Raw genomic sequence first — 24,310 nt, 5'->3', positions numbered from 1 at the left:
CAATGCATAAAGTGCTTAAATCAGTGCCCACAGTGAGTTCACAAATGAGCATTTGCTACTATTATTAGATTTTTTTTTTTCTGTATACGAATCATCCATCTAAAACTCAGCGCCCTCTGGACATTTCCATTCTGACACCTGAGACATGGTGCATATTCAAACATTTCCAACATGAATTTCAAACCCATCCCTTAGCTATTCACTGTACTGGTAAAGGACAGAGACACAGGTCAGCTATCCTTATCGCTGGAGTCAGGAATATGGGATCCATCCTTTCTCCCCTCATCTTTTTATGCCTAATTGGTGAGTAAAACATGCCAAATCTTCCATGAAAACGACTGTTTAATCTCCCCATTTGTATTTTATTAATTTAGTCCTCATGGTTTTATTAGCCTAATACATGAATGATTCCTTTAGAGCCTGGGATAGAGTTGCACTAATTGCGGGTAGTGACCCAGGGATGGTTTTTACAGTGAGAAGAGAACACGGAACTTAGGGACCCCTGAATGCAAGAGAGGCCGCACAGAGCCCGGAGAGAGGGTTGGGCAGGAAGAGAAGAGTAAGGCAAGGATGGCCACTTAAGTATTTGATTTACTTTCACTTATGGAGGAGTTACTTCCATTTATTTTTCTTAAAACTTATGAACGCCTTCCTCCTTCATTCTGGCAAAGACCCGAAGCAATCGGTCTTTTCCTTGCTGTCCCATGTTGGAAGCAGCCCGGACCCAGCGGAAAGTCCACCAACGCTGTGGCTCAGCCTCAACTTTGTTGGGAAATCTTGGGCAAATGATAACTCTGGAACCTCAGTTTCTTCATTGGTTAAAAGGTGTATAACTGTTTACAGGAGAAAAGTAGGTTCATGTGTATGAAAATAATTTGCAAAAAAAAAAGCACTGTATGAGATCAGGTCACATGGATGTTGTAAATGTCAGGCCTTGTTTGTTTATTTATTTGTTTTCAAGATTTTATTTATTTGACACAGAGAGAGAGACACAGCGAGAGAGGGAACACAGGCAAGGGGAGTGGGGGGAGAGGGAGAAGCAGGCTTCCCGCCGAGCCCGATGCGGGGCTCGATCCCAGGGCCCTGGGATCATGACCTGAGCCGAGGGCAGACACCCAACGACTGAGCCACCCTGGCGCCCCTGTCACGCCTTGTTTAAAAGGCCTAACTGGGGGCACCAGGGTGGCTCAGTTGGTTAAGCTTGTGCCTTGGGCTCAGGTCACGATCCTAGGGCCCTGGGGTGGAGACCCTGCGGGGCTCCCTGCTCGGTGGGGAGTCTGCTTCTCCCTCTGCCCTTCCCTGCTTGTGTTCTCTCTCATAAATAAAATCTTAAAAAGCTTAACTGCTTTATCTCATTTACCTGTATTATCTCAAGCTGTGCCTTGAATTCTTTTATCAACCCTAAGATTAGGCACAAATATGGAAACTAAGGTTCAGAGAGTTTAAACAGCTTAACCTAGACGAGTTTGCGCTCTTGACATAGAGCGTATGTACGACCTACGAATACACTTTCTCCTATTTTAATTGTTAATTTAAAAACATAACATTACAGAATGGAGGTAAATGTAAAAATGGGATTAACAGTATCTCTAGCTGGGATATCAAGAGGATTAATTAGGCGCTAAATATTGAGAGCTAGTCCTGAGAAGTAACAGAAAAGCTGGATCTCACTGCGGGCCATCATTCTGTCATCCTTCGAGGAAGGATGGTCAGGGACGCTAGTCCCAAGCCAGTAGGGCACCTCGGCTGGCCGAGAGGACCTAAGTGGGAGGAAATCTAGGAAATGGAAATGGAGAAATTGAAAGCACCGAAGACAAGCTTTGCCTGGATCACAGTTTACACAGGTAGTCTTCGCTGTCTTTTATGAGGACACTGACGCCCGCCGTAATCTTGGATGAGGCTGTTCTATTTTCTTTTTTAAGATTTTATTTATTTGACACAGAGAGAGCGACAGTGAGAAAGGGAACACAAGTAGGGAGAGTGGGAGAGGGAGAAGCAGGTTTCCTGCGTAATAGGGAGCCCGATGCGGGGCTCGATCCCCGGACCCTGGGATCACGACCTGAGCCGAAGGCAGAAGCTTAACGACCGAGCCACCCAGGCGCCCCGGCTGTTCTATTTTCTTGCTGAGACTCTCCCAGGAAAGGGTGAAAGCCCACTTGCGACCCAGCTTCCTTGCCAGTCGTCTCCTATGGCAACCGGGGAGGAGGCGTGATCTAAGGGTTGTCCCCGCCCCCTTTCTCTACAACTCGAACAACGATTGGCCCGGAGGCGCGGCGGGGGCGCAAGGAGGCGGATTTAGGTTCCCCAGCTCCTGCTGGGCCGCGCCGCCATTTTGAGTTGTGTGGGTTTCCAGGGCGTCCTGAGTGTGGCCTCGCCCCGGGAGGTTCCGTAGATCACAGGCTAGAGGCACGCGTCCGAGTGTCAGGTTGGAGCCGGGAAGCGTCCCTGGGGGTAGCGGCGGCGGGGGCAGGATGAGCGCGGAGGCGGCGGACCGGGAGGCGGCCACCTCCAGCCGGCCCTGCACCCCGCCGCAGACCAGCTGGTTCGAGTTCCTGCTGGAGGAGTCGCTGTTGGAGAAACATCTGCGCAAGCCCTGCCCGGGTAAGCGCGGCGCCTGCACCCGGAGGGGACTGGGACCCGGCCGCCGGCGCCGGCCGCCTGGCTCTCGCCCGCACCTCCTCGGCCACGAAGCTGCGGGCCCGGGAGGCGCGAACCGGAGTCGAGCTCTGGCCCGGTCCCCTCGCTAAGCATTAAGCATCCCAGAGCCGGGGCACCGCTGTGCAGGGCTTAAAAAAGCAAAACAAAGGCCCTCCCGTCCCCCTCCCGTCCCCCTCCCGTCCCCCTCCCGTCCCCCTCCCGTCCCCCTCCCGTCCCCCTCCCCCTTGGTCCTTTTACTGTTTGGGGTTTTAGCATCTGTGAGGTGGTCTTGTGAGATTGCGTGGGTTGGGGAGGCTGGCTCTGACACACCCCTATAGAACTCCGGCCGGTGATCAATTTGGAGACGGAGAGAAACTGCGGTTCTGGTGCTGATCCTGACGCTAGTTATATTTATGTTTTGTTTCTCAGCGAGGGGATTTTACCGACCATACATATATACATATGCACACATATATCTGTATATTCCAGAGTTGGGCTGTAAATTAAAATGAGAAAATCTCTAAGAGTAGGAAATGCTATACAGTTGTAACATGGTTTAATGATCATCATGATTAATACCCCAGTTAATGAGTGCTGTTAGGGAAGGAGGAGAACTGCAGGCATTTCTGGAAAGAGGTACTGGCATGAAAACGTAAGTTTCTTATAGTATTTTGCTCATAAAGTTCATAAAGATGTAGCTTGTTCAGTTTACATCAGCCTTAACTATGGAGACAACTCTGCCAGAAGTTAGTGGTTTTCACTAAAACCGCCTGTATCATATTATGTGTTTTTCATTCACTGCTTTTCATACACATTTATTAAGTGCTTTCTAGGTGCCAGCCTTGCTTTTCATCTGTTACCTCATTTAATTTAGCCTTCATAATCTCAGGTAGGTGGTGGTATCTTCTATTTTGCACTGATGGAAACAGGTGCAGAGAGGAAACTTGATGCAGGTCGCACTAATTAAGTGTTAAAACAGTTCTAAAGATGACATGTATTTCCTCTAATTGACATTGGTTATTTGCTGATATGGAAACCTAAAACCATTATTATGTTCTTATTTGGAAGGTGTTTTCTTCTGCACCAGTCTGATACCCTTTCTCCTTACCACCCTTCCTGATCTTCCCTGTAATCCCTAAGCATACTTCTTAGAAATCATAATCCTTAGTCATAACTACAGAGCTGTCGGGGTTCCCTTTTGTGGCCAAAAACCAGTAGAGTGAAACCTTGTGCATCTTCACAGTTAAAACTTAAATTTAAGAATTTATTTTCTTTTACATCCTAGATCCTGCACCAGTTCAACTTATTGTTCAGTTTTTGGAACAGGCTTCCAAACCTTCAGTTAATGAGCAAAACCAGGTGCAGCCTCCGCCTGATAACAAGAGAAATCGTATTTTAAAACTACTTGCTCTTAAAGTTGCTGCACATTTGAAGTGGGATTTAGACATATTAGAGAAAAGGTACACAAGATTTAAAAGAAATCTATTTTTGAAGTACTATTTAGATTATTTTGGGTTATTTCTATATATGCTTATATGATAATCAGCCCTTAAAGTGCAAAATATTTTCCTATATATATTCTTGGTAAAATATGCAACTGTTTTTCAAAAGGTATAAAATATTTGAATGTTGGATGAATTTAAATCACCTTTTAAAGTATAGATTTATCCATTATGAGGTAGTTGATCATTATTACTTGATGTGGTAACTAGGGAACACACCTAAACAGTTTTAAATGTTTCAGTTTATTTTTACATATCTGAAGAAAATGAATGAAAATTAATGATAGTTATTACATAATACAGATGATTTGCTGTTAAATCAGTTATTTTTTACTGGTTATAAATCAATCACTATCTCCCAAACTATCAAAATATCTTACAGTCAGTGCTTAATTGTTAACAAATAAGTACTATCAAGGCTACGCTTAGAAAATGATTTTTCATCCCCCTTTTCTCACAAGTTAAAGAGAAAATACCTTGTAAAATTCAGAAACTAGGAAACGGGAGGGGAGACAAGTACTTCTAACATTTTTGTGTAACTTTTGTTGTTTTTCTCCCAATTTTAAGTAATCTCTACACCCAGCATAGGGCTCAAACTCACGACCCCGGGATCAGGAGTCGGATGCTCTACTGACTGAGCCAGCCAGGCGCCCCTCTCCTTGTGTATATGTGTACATACATACATATACGTATATGTATATATATACACACACATATGTTTATATTTTAAAGATGTATTTATTTTAGAGAATTAGTGGGTGGAGAGGGAGAGAATCTCAAGCAGACTCCCTGCTGAGCAGTGAGCCACATCCCACAACCCTGAGATCATGATCTGAGCCAAAAACCAAGAGTCAGAGGCCCAGCTGACTCTGCATCCCTTCTTTTTCTTTTTTTCCCCACATAACAATATGAACATTTCCCCATTTTGTATTTCTGGAAATAATTCCATCATGTGGAGAATTTATTAACTGTTTTCCCATTTATATTTAGTTTATTTCTGCTTTTTCACTCTAATAAATCACAGAGCCTTAAATATCTTTGTCCTTAAATTTTATCTGAATTTTTGGTTATGTCCTTAGTACAGATTATTAAATTGCTGACTCAGATGGCATAAACATTTTTAAATCCCATGATGCATATTGCCAGATTGCATTCCAAGAGAGTTGTAGTAGTTTATGCTCTCATTGGTAGTGTTTAAACACCTTTTCACCAGCCTTCTGCAGCAGTAAGCATTAGAATTAAAGAATTCTTTAATCTGAGGGAGAGCCTATCCATTAATAGACTGGAGGCATATCAAGAGATAGTAATGTGTACAAAGAAAGTATGATGTATATGATACAGTTGGAAATTGAACACTGATGGGATATTTGATAAGCAACTGAAAACTTTTTAGATCTGAAATTAATACTGTGAATATATTAATTTTGTAATTTTTTTTTTTAAGATTTTATTATTTGACAGAGAGAGATAGGGAAGGGAGAGCAGGAACACAAGCAGGGGGAGTGGGAGAGGGAGAAGCAGGCTTCCCGCCCAGCAGGGAGCCTGATGCGGGGCTCAATCCCAGGACCCCGGGGTCATGACCTGAGCCGAAGGCAGACGCTTAACAACTGAGCCACCCAGGCGCCCCAATTTTTTAAAGTTTTATTTAAGTAATCTCTCCATGCAGGGTGGGGCTCAAACTCATGAACCCAAGATGAAGAGTCACATGCTCTTCCAACTAAGCCAGGCACCCCTGTTGAGTTAATTTTTTGGAGATCTGTTCTGAAACACACAAGGAAGAAATGATTTAATGTTAAAAATTCGCTTCACAATAGTATGGGAAGAAGGGAAAAATAGAGATGAGCATCAGTTGCTAGTTGTTGAAACTAGGTGATGGGCACATAGGGGTTCATTATATTCTGACTACTTTTGTGTATGTTTAAATTGTTTTCATAATGAGATTTTATTTATTTTTTTTTTAAATTAATTAATTTATTTATTTGACAGAGAGAGAGACACAGCGAGAGAGGGCACACAAGCAGGGGGAGTGGGAGAGGGAGAAGCAGGCTTCCCGCGGAGCAGGGAGCCCGATGCGGGACTCGATCCCAGGACCCCGGGATCATGACCTGAGCCGAAGGCAGACGCTTAACCATCTGAGCCACCCAGGCGCCCCATAATGAGATTTTAAAAATATTTTGAAATTTAATATTTTCATATAAGTTGTTGAGACAGGTGAATAAAATGGCCCTGTGGATTTAGTCCTTTAGCAGTGTAATTATTTTCAGTGAAAATACTGAATTGTGTATTTTATGCTTCTTATGCAGACATGAACCTTTTGCTTCTTTCTTTTAAGTTTGTCTGTTCCAGTATTGAATATGCTACTAAATGAATTGCTGTGTATCAGTAAAGTTCCTCCTGGGACGAAGCATGTGGACATGGATCTGGCCACTTTACCTCCAACCACTGCCATGGCTATCCTTCTCTACAACAGATGGTAAATTTTTTATAGACCTCACATGTGTAGGGCAGCCTCTGTTTAATTGCACTCTGGCTTTCAGGGGTATGCTTTTTTTATTTTTTTAAGATTTTATTTATGTGAGAGATTGAGAGCACAAGCTGCGGAGGGGAGAGGCAGAGGGAGAAGCAGACTCCCTGCTGAGCTGGAAGCCCAACTTGGGGCTCAACCCCAAGACCCTGGCCCCGATCATGACTCGAGGTGAAGGCAGAGGTTCAACTGACTGAGCCACCTAGGCACCCCTCAGGGGTATGTTTTAAGGGTCCCCTATACCCTAGAGATCCTCACAGGATCTTAAAAACTGTGAATCTGATGGTGGAGAAAATTTATGACTGCATAGATAAGAGCATTCTGATAAAAATGTGGATGATTTATGAAGTTTTTATCTGAATTAAAACCAGATAATTTATAATATATGTTCTAAGGAGTACTTGGAAAAATAAGTGACATTTATATTAAATTTTCTTTTTCTTTTCAGGGCAATTAGGACAATTGTTCAAAGTAGTTTTCCTGTCAAACAGGCAAAACCTGGACCTCCTCAGTTAAGTGTGTAAGTTGGCAGATATGACCCTTGGTTGGCACTTTTTTCATCAGAGTTTTTAAAAAAATGTTCTTGCAAGTTTTTAAAAAACCCCTGGTACACAAGGTGTAGAGTAGAACCCAGAGGGCAGAAGGCCTGCATGCAGGTAGGTTTGGAGGAGTTGGAAGGGTGAGAGAATCAGGCAGGGCTCTGGACATCTAGAATAGAGAGAGCTCTGGAAAGCTGAGGGGGCGTGCTTTGTGAATTGTGCCTTTCATCTTTGGTAAGTGTTAGCTCACTTCCAAAGTAGTAAGATTTTTTCATATAATTAAATTTATGTGAAGGTGTATTTGTTTTGTATATAGGGAAATTGTTTTAATATGTAAAATTGATTTAGGAGTCCAAAAGTTAATTACTGAATTTATCTGTATGTGGAGTTTTAAACCAAATTCTTAAATTCTAGGTAGCAGCTTACCCGATTTGGAGCTAGAGAGCATAGTTTCTAACTTGATATAAATGAGCTTTTGCTGCCAGTAAGTTTTAGTCTTAAATTGGGGGTTATTTTTTTTTAATTTTTTTATTGTTATGTTAATCAACATATTACATCATTAGTTTTTGTTTTTTTTTTTTTTAAAGATTTTATTATTTATTTGAGAGAGAGAGAATGAGAGATAGCACGAGAGGGAAGAGGGTCAGAGGGAGAAGCAGACTCCCCGCCAAGCAGGGAGCCCGATGCGGGACTCGATCCCGGGACTCCAGGATCATGACCTCAGCTGAAGGCAGTCGCCCAACCAACTGAGCCACCCAGGCGCCCCACATCATTAGTTTTTGATGTAGTGTTCCATGATTCATTGTTTGCGTATAACACCCAGTGCTCCGTGCAGAACGTGCCCTCTTTAATACCCATCACCAGGCTAACCCATCCCCCTACCCTCCTCCCCTCTAGAACCCTCAGTTTGTTTTTCAGAGTCCATCGTCTCTCCTGGTTCGTCTCCCCCTCTGACTTACTCCCCTTCATTCTTCCCCTCCTGCTATCTTCTTCTTTTTCTTTTTTCTTAACATATGTTGCATTATTTGTTTCAGAAGTACAGATCTGTGATTCAACAGTCTTGCACAATTCACAGCGCTCACCATAGCACATACCCTACCCAATGTCTATCACCCAGCCACCCCAAGGGTTATTTTTTTAAACACAAATCAAATGGGAAAATAATGGTTAAATAAGCATCATAATTGAGGGTTTTTTTGGTTTGTTTTTTTTTTTAAAGATTTATTTTAGAGCAAGTGGGGGGAGGGGCAGAGGTAGAGAATCTTCAAACAGACTCCCTGCTGAGCACTGAGCTTGACTTGGGGCGGGGGAGGTTGCTAATCCTAGGATCCTGAGATCATGATTTGAGCAGAAATCACAAGAGTTGGATGCTTAACCAGCTGGGCTACCCAGGCACCACGAGTTTTTATTTATTTTTAAGCTTGAAAAGAAATAGCATTAACATTTTTATTTAAATTCCACCTCACTTTGAAGAATAATGATTTGAAAAGCATCAAATGTTACTCAAAAGATGGAAAATTCTAAGCTTCAATCATTTCTCTTTTAGTATGAATCAGATGCAACAGGAGAAAGAGCTAACAGAAAATATTTTGAAAGTAGTGAGTATCGGCATCAGTTACACTTTCATATTTCTGGGGTGCATGCGGAGTATATTCACATGGTTCTTCTAACCTTAGATATATGAGAGTTGGCAAGGTCTAGAGGAAATGACATTTAGGTTATACTGTTAGAACTTAGTTTGGTAATAACTAAGTTGTACAACTTTACAGTGTTAATGGTGGTTCTTCACCATTAATTCTTTTGTTGAATTTTTGTGATACTTGAACAGGTAAGAGAAATCACTCTTACAGGTGATGTTTTTATATTCTTTAATATTCTTCCAAAATTCTACAATAAACACATATTAATATTTTAAAATTACTTCTGTAGTCAGAAAAATATAGCAGTTATTTTTTAATCTAGTTAATAAAAAAGTAGAAATGTGGGATTTACCATAATTTAAAAATGATCTCTGTAATTCTTTAACCCTACAGTGTGCCAGAGATACTATGTAAAGTCCAGGAGCTGGGAGAGGAGAGGGAAGATAAGAAATGTTCTATATCTGTGTAAAATTAACATGCTCTAGTATTTTGAATGTGGAAGAAAAAACCTGCATCATTTTATTTTTGTTACTAGTGCCTACTAAATGGCCGACACAATGATGTATACAAACATTTCTTGACTAAATCGGTGGAAGCAAATCTTTACAAAGTATTTTTCTTTCAATTTTCTGTTTAAAAAAAAAATCTTTTCCACTTCATATTTTCTAATTTCACAATAGGAACTCTTACTGTATTTTTTAGAATTTAAATTAACGATCTCAAACAGATCTAATTACACTCTTGCTGTGTTAAATGTTTTTAATGGCTTAGTACCACAAGCTACTGAGTATCCTGTGAATATATTTTGGTTAATTTTCTGTGATTTCTGTATTTTAATGATTTTTTTGTTGAATTTTTGTAGCTAAAAGAGCAAGCTTCTGATTCTATTTTGGTACTAGAGGCAGCCCTTAAATTAAACAAGGATCTTTATGTCCACACGATGCGAACACTAGATTTATTGGCAGTGGAGCCAGGCATGGTAAATGGAGAAACTGAGAGTTCTACCGCTGGATTGAAAATCAGAACTGAGGAGATGCAGTGCCAGGTATTTATATCTATTTAATCAGTATGTGGCAAATTTTTGGAAAATCTTAATGAGATCATTTTGGTATTTTTAATTTCTGCCTTTTTCTCTCTGATTTTGATTTAAGACGCTATTAAAACTTTGCATCATATTTATTTTTTAAAAGAGTTCATTTGAGAGAGAGTGTGAGCACGTGCACAAGTGGGGGGAGGTTGGGGAGGCAGAGGGAAAAGCAAACTCCCCGCTGAGCAGGGAGCCCAATGCTGGGCTCCATCCCAGGATCCTGGGATCATGACCTGAGCCGAAGGCAGACACTTAACCAACTGAGCCACCAAGGCACCCTTTTGCATCATATTTAATTTGTAAGTTTTTTAAGACTTCACTTAAATTTTTCTAAAAGAAATGGAAGTTTTGTTTGATTTATTGTCTCTGAAATCATTTCCCAGTCGTGTTTAGGAAACAGTTTAAATATTGAGAATGCAGTGAGCATGTAACTGATTTTTACAGTTCATTTGTATTATTAGATATTTAATTAGACCAAAAAAAAAAAAAACCCTGCAAAACAAATACTATGCTTTGAAAAATATAGGCTCCTAGAGAAAGTAACTAGTTTTTTAAGGATCTTAAAGTTGTTTGCTTTCTGTAACTCTGGGCTCTAATCCCTTTGACAGCTTTTAGTTGATATTGTGAGAAATTATGTATTCATGTTGTCTTTTTCTCTGTTGGATTGTAAACTCTCTGAGGTGTCTTTTTTAATGTGTATTTCCCATCTTCCTCACTTTTTAGCACAGAATCTTGAGTATAATAGAAATTTTAAAACATTCAGAAACTGCCTAAAGAGAGCCACAAGGATAGTGTATTTTATATTCCGTGTTCTTTTCTTTGTGTGAGTTGGCATGTCATCTTTTTTTTTTATTTATTTAACAGTTTGGCAGTTTCTTTTTTAAAAATTAAAGTAAACTTTACCCCCAAAGTGGGGGTCGACCTCACAACCCTGAGATCAGGAGTCTCATACGCTACCCACTGTGCCAACCAGGCACCCCTTGCATGATTTCTTTAATCACTGTTTCCCATTCTGAAATGGGCAGGATTAACCATGACAGTGTTGGGAGGTGCCTTTTCAGATTAGCTGGTTGCAGAATTGAAGGTAGTTTTTCAGTGCCTGTTGAGATGGAGTCACAGTTGGAATAGAAGTGAGGATTGCAATTGGTAACTTCTTTAAATTGTTAATGGAACTTGCATATAGGAGAGATTCTGGTACCGTAGTGTCTTATAATCACTGAGAGTCTGTTTGAAAAATATTGGTAATACTTCTGATTTTCACCATAGAGTGGGTGATGTAACATGAAAAACAAAACTCTTAACAAAACATCTCAGTGTGCTAGGTAAGCTATCAAATATTCTCTTAATTACATAGCTGAGTCCTAATTCTGTGTCTTGAATGGCAAATTAGTAGCAATACTCACTTCCTGGCATGTTAATATTTAAAGTGCATTCTTTGTATTACTAAAATTTACCTGACTCAAAAGGAATATCTTTACATTCATTCCCCAGTAAATCTGAAAGTATTTCCTGTCCTTCAGGGCACTTTTATTATCAGACTTTTTGTTTTTAACCTATTGACTACCTCTTAATTACAGAATTTAAACTTGTTTTATTTTTATTTATTTATTTATTTTTTAAAAGATTTTATTTATTTATTTGAGAGAGAGAGAATGAGAGATAGAGAGCATGAGAGGGAAGAGGGTCAGAGGGAGAAGCAGACTTCCCGCTGAGCAGGGAGCCCGATGCGGGACTTGATCCCGGGACTCCAGGATCATGACCTGAGCCGAAGGCAGTCGCTTAACCAACTGAGCCACCCAGGCGCCCTGTTTTATTTTTTTAATTAAGGGCTCAGACTCATGTCCCCGGGATCAGGAGTTGCATGCTGTACTGAGCCAGCCAGGTGCCTCTAGAATTTAAGCTTTTTTTTGTTTGTTTTGTTTTGTTTTTTAAGATTTTATTAGAGAGAGAGAGAGAGAGCACAAGCAAGGGGAGTGGCAGGCAGAGGGAGAGGGAGAAGCACACTCCCCCTGAGCAGGGAGCCTGACACGGGGCTTGATCCCAGGACCCTGGGATCACGACCGGAGCCGAAGGCAAGACGCTCAACCGACTAAGCCACCCCGGTGCCCCTAAACTTGTTTTAATGGGGGTGCCTGGCTGGCTCAGTTGGTGGAGCATGCGACTCCTGGACTAAGTTGGAGCCCCACATTGTGTGTAGAGATTACTTAAAAATCTTAAAAAAAAAAATTAAAAAAAACCCAAACTTGTTTTGATGGCTAGTTAATATAGTAAAACTTGAAAATATCGTTTTGGTATCTTGTACTCTGTCTTTGCCTGGAAAGGGGAATTATATGAAATTATAATACGTGTGCATGTGTATATAAATACCTGTATATCTATTTCCTTTTTTTTTTTTAAACTTCTTTAGCACCCCTTTGCTTCAGGTGGGAGGAAGCACTCTAGGATGAAAATCAGCCAGACATTGAATGTGGACTAAATAGTGGAAGGCAGTATCCTAGAGGCGGAGAATTCATCCTGATTAGCTCAAGAAGACAGAACATATATTTATGTATTGTATAGATATTGCATATTAGTAAAGAGTAGTTCTAATGAATATCACACTGTTACAGCTTAGGAGTTTGGAGGAGAAGTAAGTATCCGTTGGTTAAGGTTGGTTTTGGTAGATGGAAATAAAGGGTATGGAATGAAGTTTATTTCTAGGATCTGATAGGAATGGGGAATTGAAAAGGCTGGTGTGGTTGAAATTGAGGAGAAGTAGTAGAATGAGAGATTTGGAGAGAGAAGTTAGTCCCGATTCTGAGACCCTTAAAAATCAGGTCAAGGAATTTGAACTTTCTCCTACTTGGGGGAATAATTTGAAGACTTTTTAAAGAAAGATCTGTTGGGGCACCAGTGTGGTTCCGTTGGTTGAGTGTCTGACTCATGGTTTCTGCTCCGGTCATGACCTCCAGGTTGTGGGGTTGATCCCCACGTTATGCTCAGCGCAGTTTGCTTGAGATTCCCGCTCCCTCTTTCTCTCAAATCTTTAAAAAAAAAAAAAAAAAAACAAAAAACTGTCAGCCATGTGTAGAATAAACTTGAGACAGGATATAAGGAGCTGTAGGGATCTGGGTTTGAGCCTGGGCTCTGCCGGTACTTGGTTATATGCCTTTAGGCAGACATTGTCACTTTCTGGGCCTTGTTCCTGTTCATAAAATGTTCAAGTTGAATTAAATAATCTGAGTCTTTGAGTTCTGCATTTGGTGAATCTAGGCATCAGTTTAAGAAGGTTCTTGAAGAAATACACAGATTCTATTAGTACTTTTTCAGTTGTCTTTTTCTATTCTTTTATAGTTCAAATTTCTCGATATTTCACTCTGGGCAGTCATTTGCTCTCCCCCACTTTATTTTATTTATTTATTTTTTTTTAAAGATTTTATTTATTTATTTGAGAGAGAGAGAATGAGAGATAGCATGAGAGGGAAGAGGGTCAGAGGGAGAAGCAGACTCCCTGCTGAGCAGGGAGCCTGATATGGGACTCGATCCCAGGACCCTGGGATCATGACCTGAGCCGAAGGCAGTTGCTTAACCAACTGAGCCACCCAGGCGCCCAGCTCTCCCCCACTTTAAAAAGAAGTGGAGATTGGGGCACCTGGGTGGCACAGTTGGTTAAGCGTCAGACTCTTGGTTTTGACTCAGGTCATTCTCTCCCTCTGCCCCTTCCCCCACTCATGCACATGCTTGGCACTCTCTCTGTCTCTAAAATAAAATTAAAAAAATAAATAAAATAAATGGAGATGGCAGAGAATCCATTATGATGGTGAGTGGCAGCAACAGTGACAGTAACCTCTGGTTTCTAGGGGCAGCCCTAGCAGAGTATATAGCTCGCTGTTGTTCTCTGTGTAGAGCTGGTGGCCGCAGGTGATAAGAGCTTTGGAGTCTAGTGTTGAGATGGCTGCAGTGCTTCCTAGGTCAGTTTGGGCTCTCATCTTGGCTTCTTGCCTCCCTTCCCCTTTTGGTTTTCCAAGCCTGGTTCTTTGGCCCAGAAATTCTAAAGGCCCCTGAAATCTTACCAGTTAAATCTATTTTCTGCTTAAATCAGTCTGCTGGATTCTGTTGCTTGTGGCTAAGAACGTTGTTTCATTGCTCACTGAAAGGTGTTTTGTTTTTTTTTTTCTTTATATGTACCTGTTTTGCTGAGCTAAACATAATTTTGAGTTTTGTAAGCTCTTAAAAATGAAAAGTTACGGGGCACCTGGGTTGCTCAGTTGTTAAGCGTCTGCCTTCGGCTCAGGTCATGATCCCAGGGTCCTGGGATTGAGCCCTGCATCGGGCTCCTTGCTTAGCGGGAAGCCTGCCACTCCCTCTTCCACTCCCCCTGCTTGTGTTCCTGCTCTCACTATCTCTCACTATCTCTCTCTGTCAAATAAATAAATAAAATCTTCAAAAAAAAAAAAGTTACTAAGCAGATTGGTGTTCATTACCATTTTAGGTGTGTTATGATTTGGGTGCAGCATACTTCCAGCAAGGCTCTACGAATTCAGCTGTCTATGAAAATGCCAGAGAAAAGTTTTTTAGAACCAAAGAACTAATTGCAGAGGTAAGTACAGTGATAACAGGTACATAATATTCAGTCCTTAAAAAGTCTATATATTTTTTCGCTTTATTTTTTCTGATGATAATAAAACAAGTGTTCGTTGTAGTACATTTGCTAAGTTTTAAAAAATACTGAGAACATTTTGAAAATCTGTAATACTACTGCTTAGAAGTTAACCCTTTTGTCATTTTAACTTATTTTCTTCCTGTTTTCATTCTTTGTTTTTATACAGATAAGCCTAGACTAACTATATTTACTATATTGTTACCATGCTTAAGTCTTTGAATAGACGTTTAAAATGTATTCTGCTGTATAGATGTACTGTGCTTTACTTCATTTTCCTAATATTTGGGCATTTATGTTTGCTGTTTTTATTTATTGTAAAGCTACGGTATTTCTATCTCCAAGCATAATTTTTTTTCTTTTTTTTAAAGATTTTATTTATTTACTTGACAGAGAGATAGCGAATACAAGTAGGCAGAGAGGCAGGCAGAGGGAGAGGGAGAAGCAGACTCCCCACTGAAAAGGGAGTCCGATGCGGGGCTCGATCCCAGGACCCTGGGATCATGAACCTGAGCTAAAGACAGCTGCTTAACCGACTGAGCCACTCAGGTGCCCCTCCAAGCATAAGTTTTTGTTTGGTTTTTAGATACTTTCAAGTTAAATTCCTACAAATGGAATTACCATGTCAATGGTTATTAATTTTGTCAAGGCTGTGAAACATAAAACCAGCTTGCTTTCCAGGAACATTTCTCTCAGGGTACTCTGATCTGCAGTGCAGTGTGTTTTTTCTCTCCAATTGCTAATTTGGTTGGGTGAAATAACAGTAACTTTAAAACATTTGCATTTCCTTAATTCTTAGGGTGAACTTTTTCATACGTTTATCACTTGCGTTTTTATTTTTATGATTCCGGCAACTGAATTTTAAATTTTTTTTTTTTTATAGATTTTATTTATTTATTTGAGAGAGAGAATGAGATAGAGAGCACGAGAGGGAAGAGGGTCAGAGGGAGAAGCAGACTCCCTGCTGAGCAGGGAGCCCGATGCGGGACTCGATCCCGGGACTCCAGGATCATGACCTGAGCCGAAGGCAGTCGCTCAACCAACTGAGCCACCCAGGCACCCCCGGCAACTGAATTTTAAAGTATATAGGTTTTTATGTGCTTGGTGCCTAGAACAATTCCCATTTCAGTCTCCTCTCATCAGAGAAATACGATAAAGATTCAAGAGATTTACTTTAAATCTATTCTAGACCTATTGGGAATTCCCATTTTACTTTGTTCAGGCGTCTCATCAGATTTGTTTGTCTCTTACGTATTTTTAAATACTTTTATTTAACAGTATTCGCTCTTTGTTAATGTCTTAATTGTCATACCTACTTAGAGTAATGATGATGTCTACCTTTTGTATGTTGGCCTGAAAACTCTAAACCAGGAGTCAGCAAACTTTTGTAACAGGCCAAATAGTAGATATTTTAGGCGTTGTGGGCTATATTCAGTTTATGTTGCATATACTCATTGGTTGTGTTGTTTTGTTTTGTTTTTTTCCTTTACAACCTTAAATGTGGTTTTTAACTCAAGAGGTCTACAGAAATTGCCATAGGCCGGCTTTGGCCTGTGAACAATAGTTGGCTAACCCGTGCTCTAAACTTTTTAACCTTTTTGGGTTTTTTTTTGGTTCCTCTAGCCCTGAATTTTCCATTACGTTTTCTTGTACTGTTAAAATGCATTGCGTGGATACTAGACTGTTGTTTCTGTCACATTGATGGATAATGATGTATACTTCTTACTTTACAGATAGGTTCGTTATCTCTTCATTGTACCATAGATGAGAAGCGGTTAGCGGGCTATTGTCAAGCATGTGATGTTCTTGTCCCTTCTGATAGTACATCTCAACAATTGACTCCATATAGTCAAGTCCATATTTGTTTGAGATCTGGCAACTATCAGGTAAGATGTATGATGGGGATGTAATAGGGTAGTTGAAAAGCTTTGGAAACCAGACAGAAGGGAGTTCAAATTCTGGCATCACCATTTACCAGTTGTATGATTTGGGGCAAATAAAACAGATTGGCCTCTAAAATGGTGGTAATAATTAACTGATTTCTTAGGCTCCCTATGAGAATCAAGTGAGAAGTTATAGTTTATAAACTAAGTGCACTATACAGATATTGACTCATTTTGATAATATCCTTTTTTGAAAGTATAGAATTTGCCCATGTTAAGTAAATTCTTTAAGAAACTCTGTAAGCAGAACTTTTAATTTTTAAAATTAAAGGTAGAGAATTGTTAGTTTTGTGGAGCCTTAAGTCTTGTGTCTGACTTAAAAGTATGGCCTTGTAGTGCAGCCTTTTTTTTTTTTTAAGATTGTATTTATTTATTTGACAGAGATAGCGAGAGCAGGAACACAAGCAGGGGGAGTGGGAGAGGAAGAAGCAGGCTTCCCGCTGAGCAGGGAGCCCGATGAGGGGCTCAATCCCAGGACCCTGGGATCATGACCTGAGCCAAAGGCAGACGCTTAATGACTGAGCCACCCAGGTGCCCTAGCGTACGCAGCCTTGTTAGCCACTACAAATATTAAGACTGAAGAAGAAAGTGAGCTAAGTATTGTTGGTATTTGGATGGTCTGTTACAGAGCTTGCTTTACCAATGAGTCTGGTCGTTATCTCAGTTTTACCCATGCAAAGGGCTTAAATTAGTCTCAAGATTTTTATTGCCTCCTTTGGGTATATATTTTTAGTTTTATAATGAAAATCACTGGGAATTAGCATTTGTACGTTTAAAATCTTTATTGGAAAGCCTTCATTCTAGAAAATGAGTAGAGCCTTCATGTTAACTCAAACTAAGAGTCATGAAATAACAAAGCTACAGCATATCTTTAGTTTTGTCTCTACAAATGGACTTTTAGCCGAACTTTTTATTTTATTTTTCTTTCTAATTTTTTTAAAAGATTTTATTTATTAGAATGAGCATGAATAGAGGAGAGAGGGAGAAGCAGGTTCCCCACTGAGCAGGGAGCCCGACTCGGGGCTCAATCCCAGGACCCTGGGATCATGACCTGAGCTGAAGGCAGACACTTAACCAACTGAGCCACCCAGGCGCCCTTTAGCCAAGCGTTTAATTAATTTTAAATAGAATTTTTTTTTAAGATTTTATTTGTTTAAGAGCAAGAGAAGGAGAGACAGAGAGTATAAGTGGGGAGGAGAGGGAGAAGGGGGTTCCCCACAAAGCAAGGAGCCCGATGCGGGGCTTAATCCCAGGACCCTGCGATCATGACCTGAGCCAAAGGCTGACGCTTAACCGACTGAGCCACCCAGGTGCCCCAAATAGAATCCACCCCCCCCCCCCCGCCGACAGAAAATAGGAGAAGAGAAGGGATAGTACTTCCTCCCTCACCTCTGCCCCCTTTTCAAATTCTGCTTTGCTTTAGGGAAGAAAACTAAAAGACAGATTAGATACAGATGAATTTATTTAATATCTTTTAGTTCTATATCCCTAGTACAGACTTATGGAGGGTGGGGATCACTTATGGTAAGATACAGAATCTTTTAAGAAGCTCTTCGGAGTGGTAAACCTATGTAAACAAGACCTTAGAAACATTACTCATGGATAGGCATAGGTTAACTGAATATAAGGAAGAGCCAATTTTTTTTTTTTTTTTTAAGATTTTATTTATTCATGAGAGAGGGAGAGAGAGAGAGAAGCAGAGGGAGAAGCAGGCTCCCAAAGAGCAGGGAGCCCGATGCGGGACTCGATCCCAGGACCCTGGGATCATGACCTGAGCCGAAGGCAGACGCTTAACCATCTGAGCCACCCAGGCGCCCCGGAAGAGCCAATATTTGTAAATCAGAAGATATTGTAATGAGTAGCTAGGAAGAGGAAAATCGCAATTTTATTGCAACACTGAAATTTATCATTTCAGTTATATATACACAGGAGTATAGTAGAAATCCTATTCAGCCTGTTTTTACAAATAGGGTTCTCTATATAAACTGTATAGTTTTTGTGCTGATCAAGTAGTTACTTGATGGCGCCTGGTGGCTCAGTCAGGTAAGCATCCAATGCTTGATTTTGGCTCAGGTCGTGATCTTGGGCTTGTGAGATCCGAGCTGCGTTCCAACCCCGCACTGGGCATGAGCCTACTTAAAATTCTCTCTCCCTCTGCCCCCAATGAATGAATGAAAGAATGAATGAATGTAGTTATTTGAACAGCTGTAACAAATGTGTCTTCTCGCATGGGGGAAGAGGCTGTCTTTCTCTGTATAGGCATACACTGTTCATGTTTTGCTATGGAGGTGAAACAGTGTTGCTCCGTGGTTGTGAAACCACTTTTGTCAGTACTTTTGTGGTGGCAGCAGATAAGTTTTAAATGTTTCGGCATTCCTCTTCCCTTTCTCCTTACATTATCACTCCTTTTTCCTCCTCTTACATTGCTTGATAAAGAGCCGAGACAAAGTCTGTATGGAATGATACAGGTATTTTCTGTAATTCACTAGCTTCTATATTTGAAAACATTTAAATTTATTATAATTGTTTCTTTGCATACTTTTTCCATTTATTTTAACTGCTTTAGTATTTTTAGAAGTTTGTTGTATGAACCTGTTTAAAGTGGATGAGAAGCATTTTTACAACTTTTTTTTTTTAAGATTTTTAAAAGTTTATTTATTTGAGAAAGTGAGCACAGAGGGGGAAACAGAATCCCCACCGAGCAGGGCTCGATCCCAGGATCCCAAGATCATGACCTGAGCCACCCAGGCACCCCATGTTTTTACAACTTCTAAAAGTATACCTGAATTGCTTCTTATAGATTGATTTCTTCCTTCACCTCTCATTTTGGTCCATGATCTTCAGTTTGAAAAGGCGGGGTTGGAGGGTGGGTGGCTATTTTTATCCTCAATCTGATTTTAAAGTTTTAGAAAAGATTTTCCTAGTAAGATATTTTCATGATTTTCTTCAATATATATTTTCATTAGAGAAAGACTTTTTTCTTTTTGGAAAGACTTTTAAAGTAAAGAAACTTTGCCATGATTTTTGAACTGGATGCAATTTTATGCCTGTGTTCTAGGATGTAGTAAAGATTTTCATTGAAGATAACTTAACCTTCAGTTTACCTGTGCAGTTCCGGCAGTCAGTACTAAGGGAACTCTTCCAGAAAGCGCAACAGGGGTAAGTAAGTAAATTGAAGAATTACATTCTTATTTTTGGATAAAAGAGCAAGTGCAATTTGGGTTTATCAAAAATGTACCTCCAAATTACCTCTAAGTCTGTGACAGTAGTTTCACCTTTATTAGTAAATGGGAAATTAACACAGCCCAGAGGAGCCACTTTAATGTTCATCTAAGCCATTTTAAAAGCACTTAGGAAAAATTAGCAGAATTTGGTTCTATTACCTAAGCTGTAATTAAATCATCCATGACAGATTTAAAACTTTTCTGTTCTGCTCTATCCCCACCCTTGACATGTGCTTGAATAACTTAAAATCTTAGCTCTCAAGGATAAATAACTCATTCTTGTGAATTTGGTTTTGTAATATATACCTTTCTTTTATTAAAAAGAAATATTAGTGGGTCTACTTCTGTATTCTACAGAAATGAAGATCTAGATGAAATCTGTTTTAAAGTCTGTGCCTGTAACACAGTCCGTGATATATTGGAAGGTAGAGCGATTAGTGTTCAATTTAACCAGCTATTTCTTAGACCTAATAAAGAGAAAATAGACTTTCTTCTTGAGGTAAGACTTTTTTCCCTTTTTGATTTGTTATTTTGCTGTAAACTTACCAATGACTTCTTAGTTGCCAAATCCAGTGCCCTCTTTTCTCTCTCCATCTGACTTGTAGTGTTGGATGCGCCTGACCTCTCTCCGACCTTTTCTTCTGCTAGAGCTCTTTGCTAGTTCTCCATTACTGGATTTTCCTTGGTCTTTCATCGACGTCTCTTTTTCTCTCCCTTTAGTGTTTCTGTTTACAGTAGTTTTGTTTTTGGCTCACTAATCTTCCCATATCATTTTTTAATTATTTAAAGCTTCAGTCACCTGTTGACTAAACATTGCCAAGTCCTAACTCTAACCTCTTTGAGCTCCAGAATCTGTGTTCGTGTTACATCTTTCTACCTCTTTAACTGTCTTGATGTAACAGACATTGAGAAAAATACATAAAGCACAATTAATACCACTTAGTTCCAAAAATACAACATCGCCAACACTCTAGAAGTCCTTTTTATGCCCTTTACCAAACCCTCTCCATCTCCCCTTGAGGAAACCACTGTCCTGCCTTTTGTGATAATCTTTAAAGAATATTCTTTAATTTGCCTGTTTTGAACTTTATAAAAATGAAGTTGATACAAAATGTATTTTTTATTTTCCTTCACGAAACATGTTTATTGGATTTTTTCCAAGCTGTATGCATTTATAGTTGATTTTTTTTCATTGCTGTAAGATGTTAACCCCTTAATGGATATATGATTTGCAACTATTTTTGACCTTTTTATTTTGTTGATGGCTTTCTTTGCTATGCAGAAGCGGATGTAGTTACATCTGTCTGTTTTTTGTTTTGCTTTTGTTGCCCTTGCCTTTGGAGTCAGCTCCAAAAAAAAAAATCATTAAGACTGAGGTCAAGGAGCTTATTACCTATGTTTTCCTCTAGTTTTATGGTTTCAGGTCTTATATTCAAGTTTTTGGCCATTTTTAGTTAATTTTTGTATATGGTATGCAGTAGTGGTCCAATTTCATTCTTTTGCATGTTGCTGTCCAGTTTTCCCAACACCCATTTGTTGAAGAGATTGTCTTTTTCCCCATTGGGTATTCTTTTCTGCTTTGTCATTGACCATATAATTGTGGGTTAATTTCTAGGCTTTCTGTTCTGTTCCATTAATATGTGTGTGTTTTTGTGCCAGTACCATACTGTTTTGATTATTATAGCTTTGTAATAGAAGTTGAAATCTGGAATTGTGATGCCTCTAGCTTTTCTTTTTTGAGACTGCTTTGTCTTTTCAGGGTTTTTTGTGGTTCCATACAGATTTTAGGATTGATCTAGTTGTGTGAAAAATGCTGTTGGTATTTTTTTTTTTAAGATTTTTTTAAATTTATTTATTCATGAGAGACAGAGAGAGAGAGAGAGAGAGAGGCAGAGGGAGAAGCAGGCTCCCAAGGAGCAGGGAGCCCGATGCGGGACTCGATCCCAGGACCCTGGGACCATGACCTGAGCTGAAGGCAGACGCTTAACCATCTGAGCCACCCAGGCGCCCAGTGCTGTTGGTATTTTGATAGGAATTACATTAAATGTGTAGATTGCTTTGGGTAGTATAGACATTTTATTTTATTTAAGATTTTTTATTTATTTGACAGAGAGTGAGAGAGCACAAGCAGGGGGAGCAGCAGAGGGAGAGGGAGAAGCAGGCTCCCTGCTGAGCAGAGCGCCTGAGACACGGGGCTCCATCCCTTGACCCTGGGATCATGACCTGAGCCAAAGGCAGACACTTAACCAGCTGAGCCACCCAGGCGCCATATTTTTAAATTTTGAAAAAAACTTTAATTCCAGTTAACATACAGTGTTATATTCGTTTCAGGTATACTACTGTATAGTGATTCAACAATTCCACGTATTATTCAGTGCTCATCAAGATAAAAGTACTCTAGGGGCACCTGGGTGGCTCAGATGGTTGAGCATCTGCCTTCGGCTCAGGTCATGATCTCAGGGTCCTGGGATCGAGCCCCACATCGGGCTCCCTGCCGAGCGGGGAGCCTGCTTCTCCCTCTCCCTCTGCCTGCTGTTCCCACTGCTTGTGCTCTCTCTCTGTCAAATAAAAAAAAAATAAAATCTTTAAAAAAAAAAAAAGATAAAAGTACTCTTAATCCCCTTCACCTTTTTCATCCATCCCCCATGCCCCTCCCCTCTGGTAGTCCTCTAGATATTCTCTGTAGGTAAGAGTCTGTTTTGGTTTTTCTCTCTTTTTTCTTTTGTTCATTTAAGTTCCACATGTGAGTGAAATCATATGGTATTTGTCTTTCTCTGACTGACTGACTTCGCTTAGCAATATACTCATTCTATCCGTGTTGTTGCAAATGGCAAGATTTCATTCTTTTTTATGGCTGAGCAGTATCCTATTGTATATATACCACATCTTTATCCATTTAACTATCAGTGGACATTTGGGCTGCTTCCATAGTTTGGCTATCGTAAACAATGCTGAAGTAAACATGGGGGTGCGTATATCCTTTCGAATTAGTGTTTTTGTATTCTTTGGGTAAATACCCAGTAGTGCGGTTACTGGATTACATGGTAGTTCTGGTTTTAAGTTTTTGAGGAATCTCCATCCTGTCTTCTGCGGTGGCTGCAAAAATCTTAATAACTACCTTGGCTTGTTTGTAGTAAATTCAGCTAGGTCATGGCTTTTTTTTTAAATTGAGATATAATTGATATATAACATTAGTTTTAGGTATATGTTATCTTTTTAAAATACATACTGCAGGATTTAGTTTGTGATATTTTAAGGTCTTTTACATTCGTGTATGAGATTGATACATCTATTTTTTTTTCATGTCCTACCTTTGATTTTGGTACCAAGGTCATGCTTACTTCATAAATAAATTGGGGTATCTTTTTTCCTTGCCTGGAAAAGTTCCCATAAAAATGAACTCATTGCTTCTTTAAGTGTTTGGTAGAATTTACCAATGAAATATTTGGGCCTGGAGGTTTTTTTGTGTAAGGGAAGATTTCTGGCATTGCTTCAGTTTCATCAGTGGGTATAGAGGTAGTCTATTTTTCCTGATTATTTTTAAGAGGTTTTTTTTTTTTTTTTTAAAGATTTTATTTATTGGACAAAGAGAGAGGGACAGTGAGAGAGGGAACACACGCAGGGGGAGTGGGAGAGGGAGAAGCAGGCTTTCCGCAGAGTGGGGAGCCTGATGTGGGGCTCGATCTCAGGACCCTGGGATTATGACCTGAGCCAAAGACAGACGCTTAACGACTGAGCCACCCAGGCGACCCTCAAGAGGTTATTTTCTAAGAATTTATCCACTTAATCTAAATTTTTTTTCATATTAACATTCTTACTTTATTGATCCTCTCATGAAAAATCTGCACAACCACCACAGATAAAGCCACTGCAGCATCTTTACTCCTTCTGTTGTCCAATCTCCAGCTCACTTCTTTTTGCCAGCACCAACGTTGGCTTTTGCAGTCCCCCTGACTTTCTTCATTCTGTTCTTGCGTTCCTTTTGCTGTTTTCTTGATGTCTTTTTCTTCTCATAAAGGCCATGTCTTGCAAGTCTGTGTTTGGGTTCATTTTTCTTTGCATAATCCAAGGAATCATAAATCATGCCAAAGCCGGTTGTCTTGCCACCACCAAAATGGGTTCTGAATCCAAACACAAATATGACATCTGGTGTGGTCTTGTACATTTTGGCTAGTTTTTCCCGAATTTCTGTCTTAGGTACCGTTGCTTTTTCAGGGTGAAGAACATCAATGACCATCTGTTTCCGCTGAAGTAGTCGGTTAGTCATGAACTTCCTGGTCCGGATAGTTACTGTGTTGTTCATGATGGCGGCGAGGCTTCAAGCAGCCGGGGAGGAAAAGACTAAATTTTTTTTTAAGTAGGCTCCATGCCCCATATTGAGCCCAATGCAGGGCTTGAACTCATAACCCTGAGATCAAGAGTCAGATGCTTAACCAACTGAGCCACCCAGGTGACCCCCCCTTCACCTACATTTTTAAGTTTATTAAGTTTTTAAAATGTCTATAGCATTGGGGCGCCTGGGTGACTCAGTTGGTTAAACATTTGCCTTTAGCTCAGGTCATGATCTCAGGAGTC

General features: G+C 40.0%; 1 protein-coding gene across 1 annotated transcript in view; it reads left to right on the top strand.

Moving 5' to 3' along the window:
* Positions 1-2,328: 2,328 nt before the first annotated feature.
* INTS8 (integrator complex subunit 8) overlaps positions 2,329-24,310 on the top strand; it is a 52,225-nt gene continuing 30,243 nt past the window's right edge. The window contains exons 1-10 of the mRNA XM_028109696.2: positions 2,329-2,601; positions 3,923-4,097; positions 6,472-6,612; positions 7,112-7,183; positions 8,749-8,800; positions 9,705-9,887; positions 14,401-14,508; positions 16,302-16,454; positions 19,570-19,670; positions 20,093-20,234. Coding sequence (XP_027965497.1) covers positions 2,472-2,601; positions 3,923-4,097; positions 6,472-6,612; positions 7,112-7,183; positions 8,749-8,800; positions 9,705-9,887; positions 14,401-14,508; positions 16,302-16,454; positions 19,570-19,670; positions 20,093-20,234 — 1,257 coding nt within the window. The 5' untranslated portion in view covers positions 2,329-2,471. The remainder of the gene's footprint in view (positions 2,602-3,922; positions 4,098-6,471; positions 6,613-7,111; positions 7,184-8,748; positions 8,801-9,704; positions 9,888-14,400; positions 14,509-16,301; positions 16,455-19,569; positions 19,671-20,092; positions 20,235-24,310) is intronic.

The sequence above is a fragment of the Eumetopias jubatus genome, unplaced genomic scaffold (assembly GCF_037043125.1).
Source record: "Eumetopias jubatus isolate StellerSeaLion01/CBP00866 unplaced genomic scaffold, mEumJub1_p1.0 scaffold_4, whole genome shotgun sequence".
NCBI lineage: Eukaryota > Metazoa > Chordata > Mammalia > Carnivora > Otariidae > Eumetopias > Eumetopias jubatus.
The sequence above is the reverse complement of the archived record's forward strand: the minus strand, read 5'-3'. Positions and strand labels throughout refer to the sequence as shown.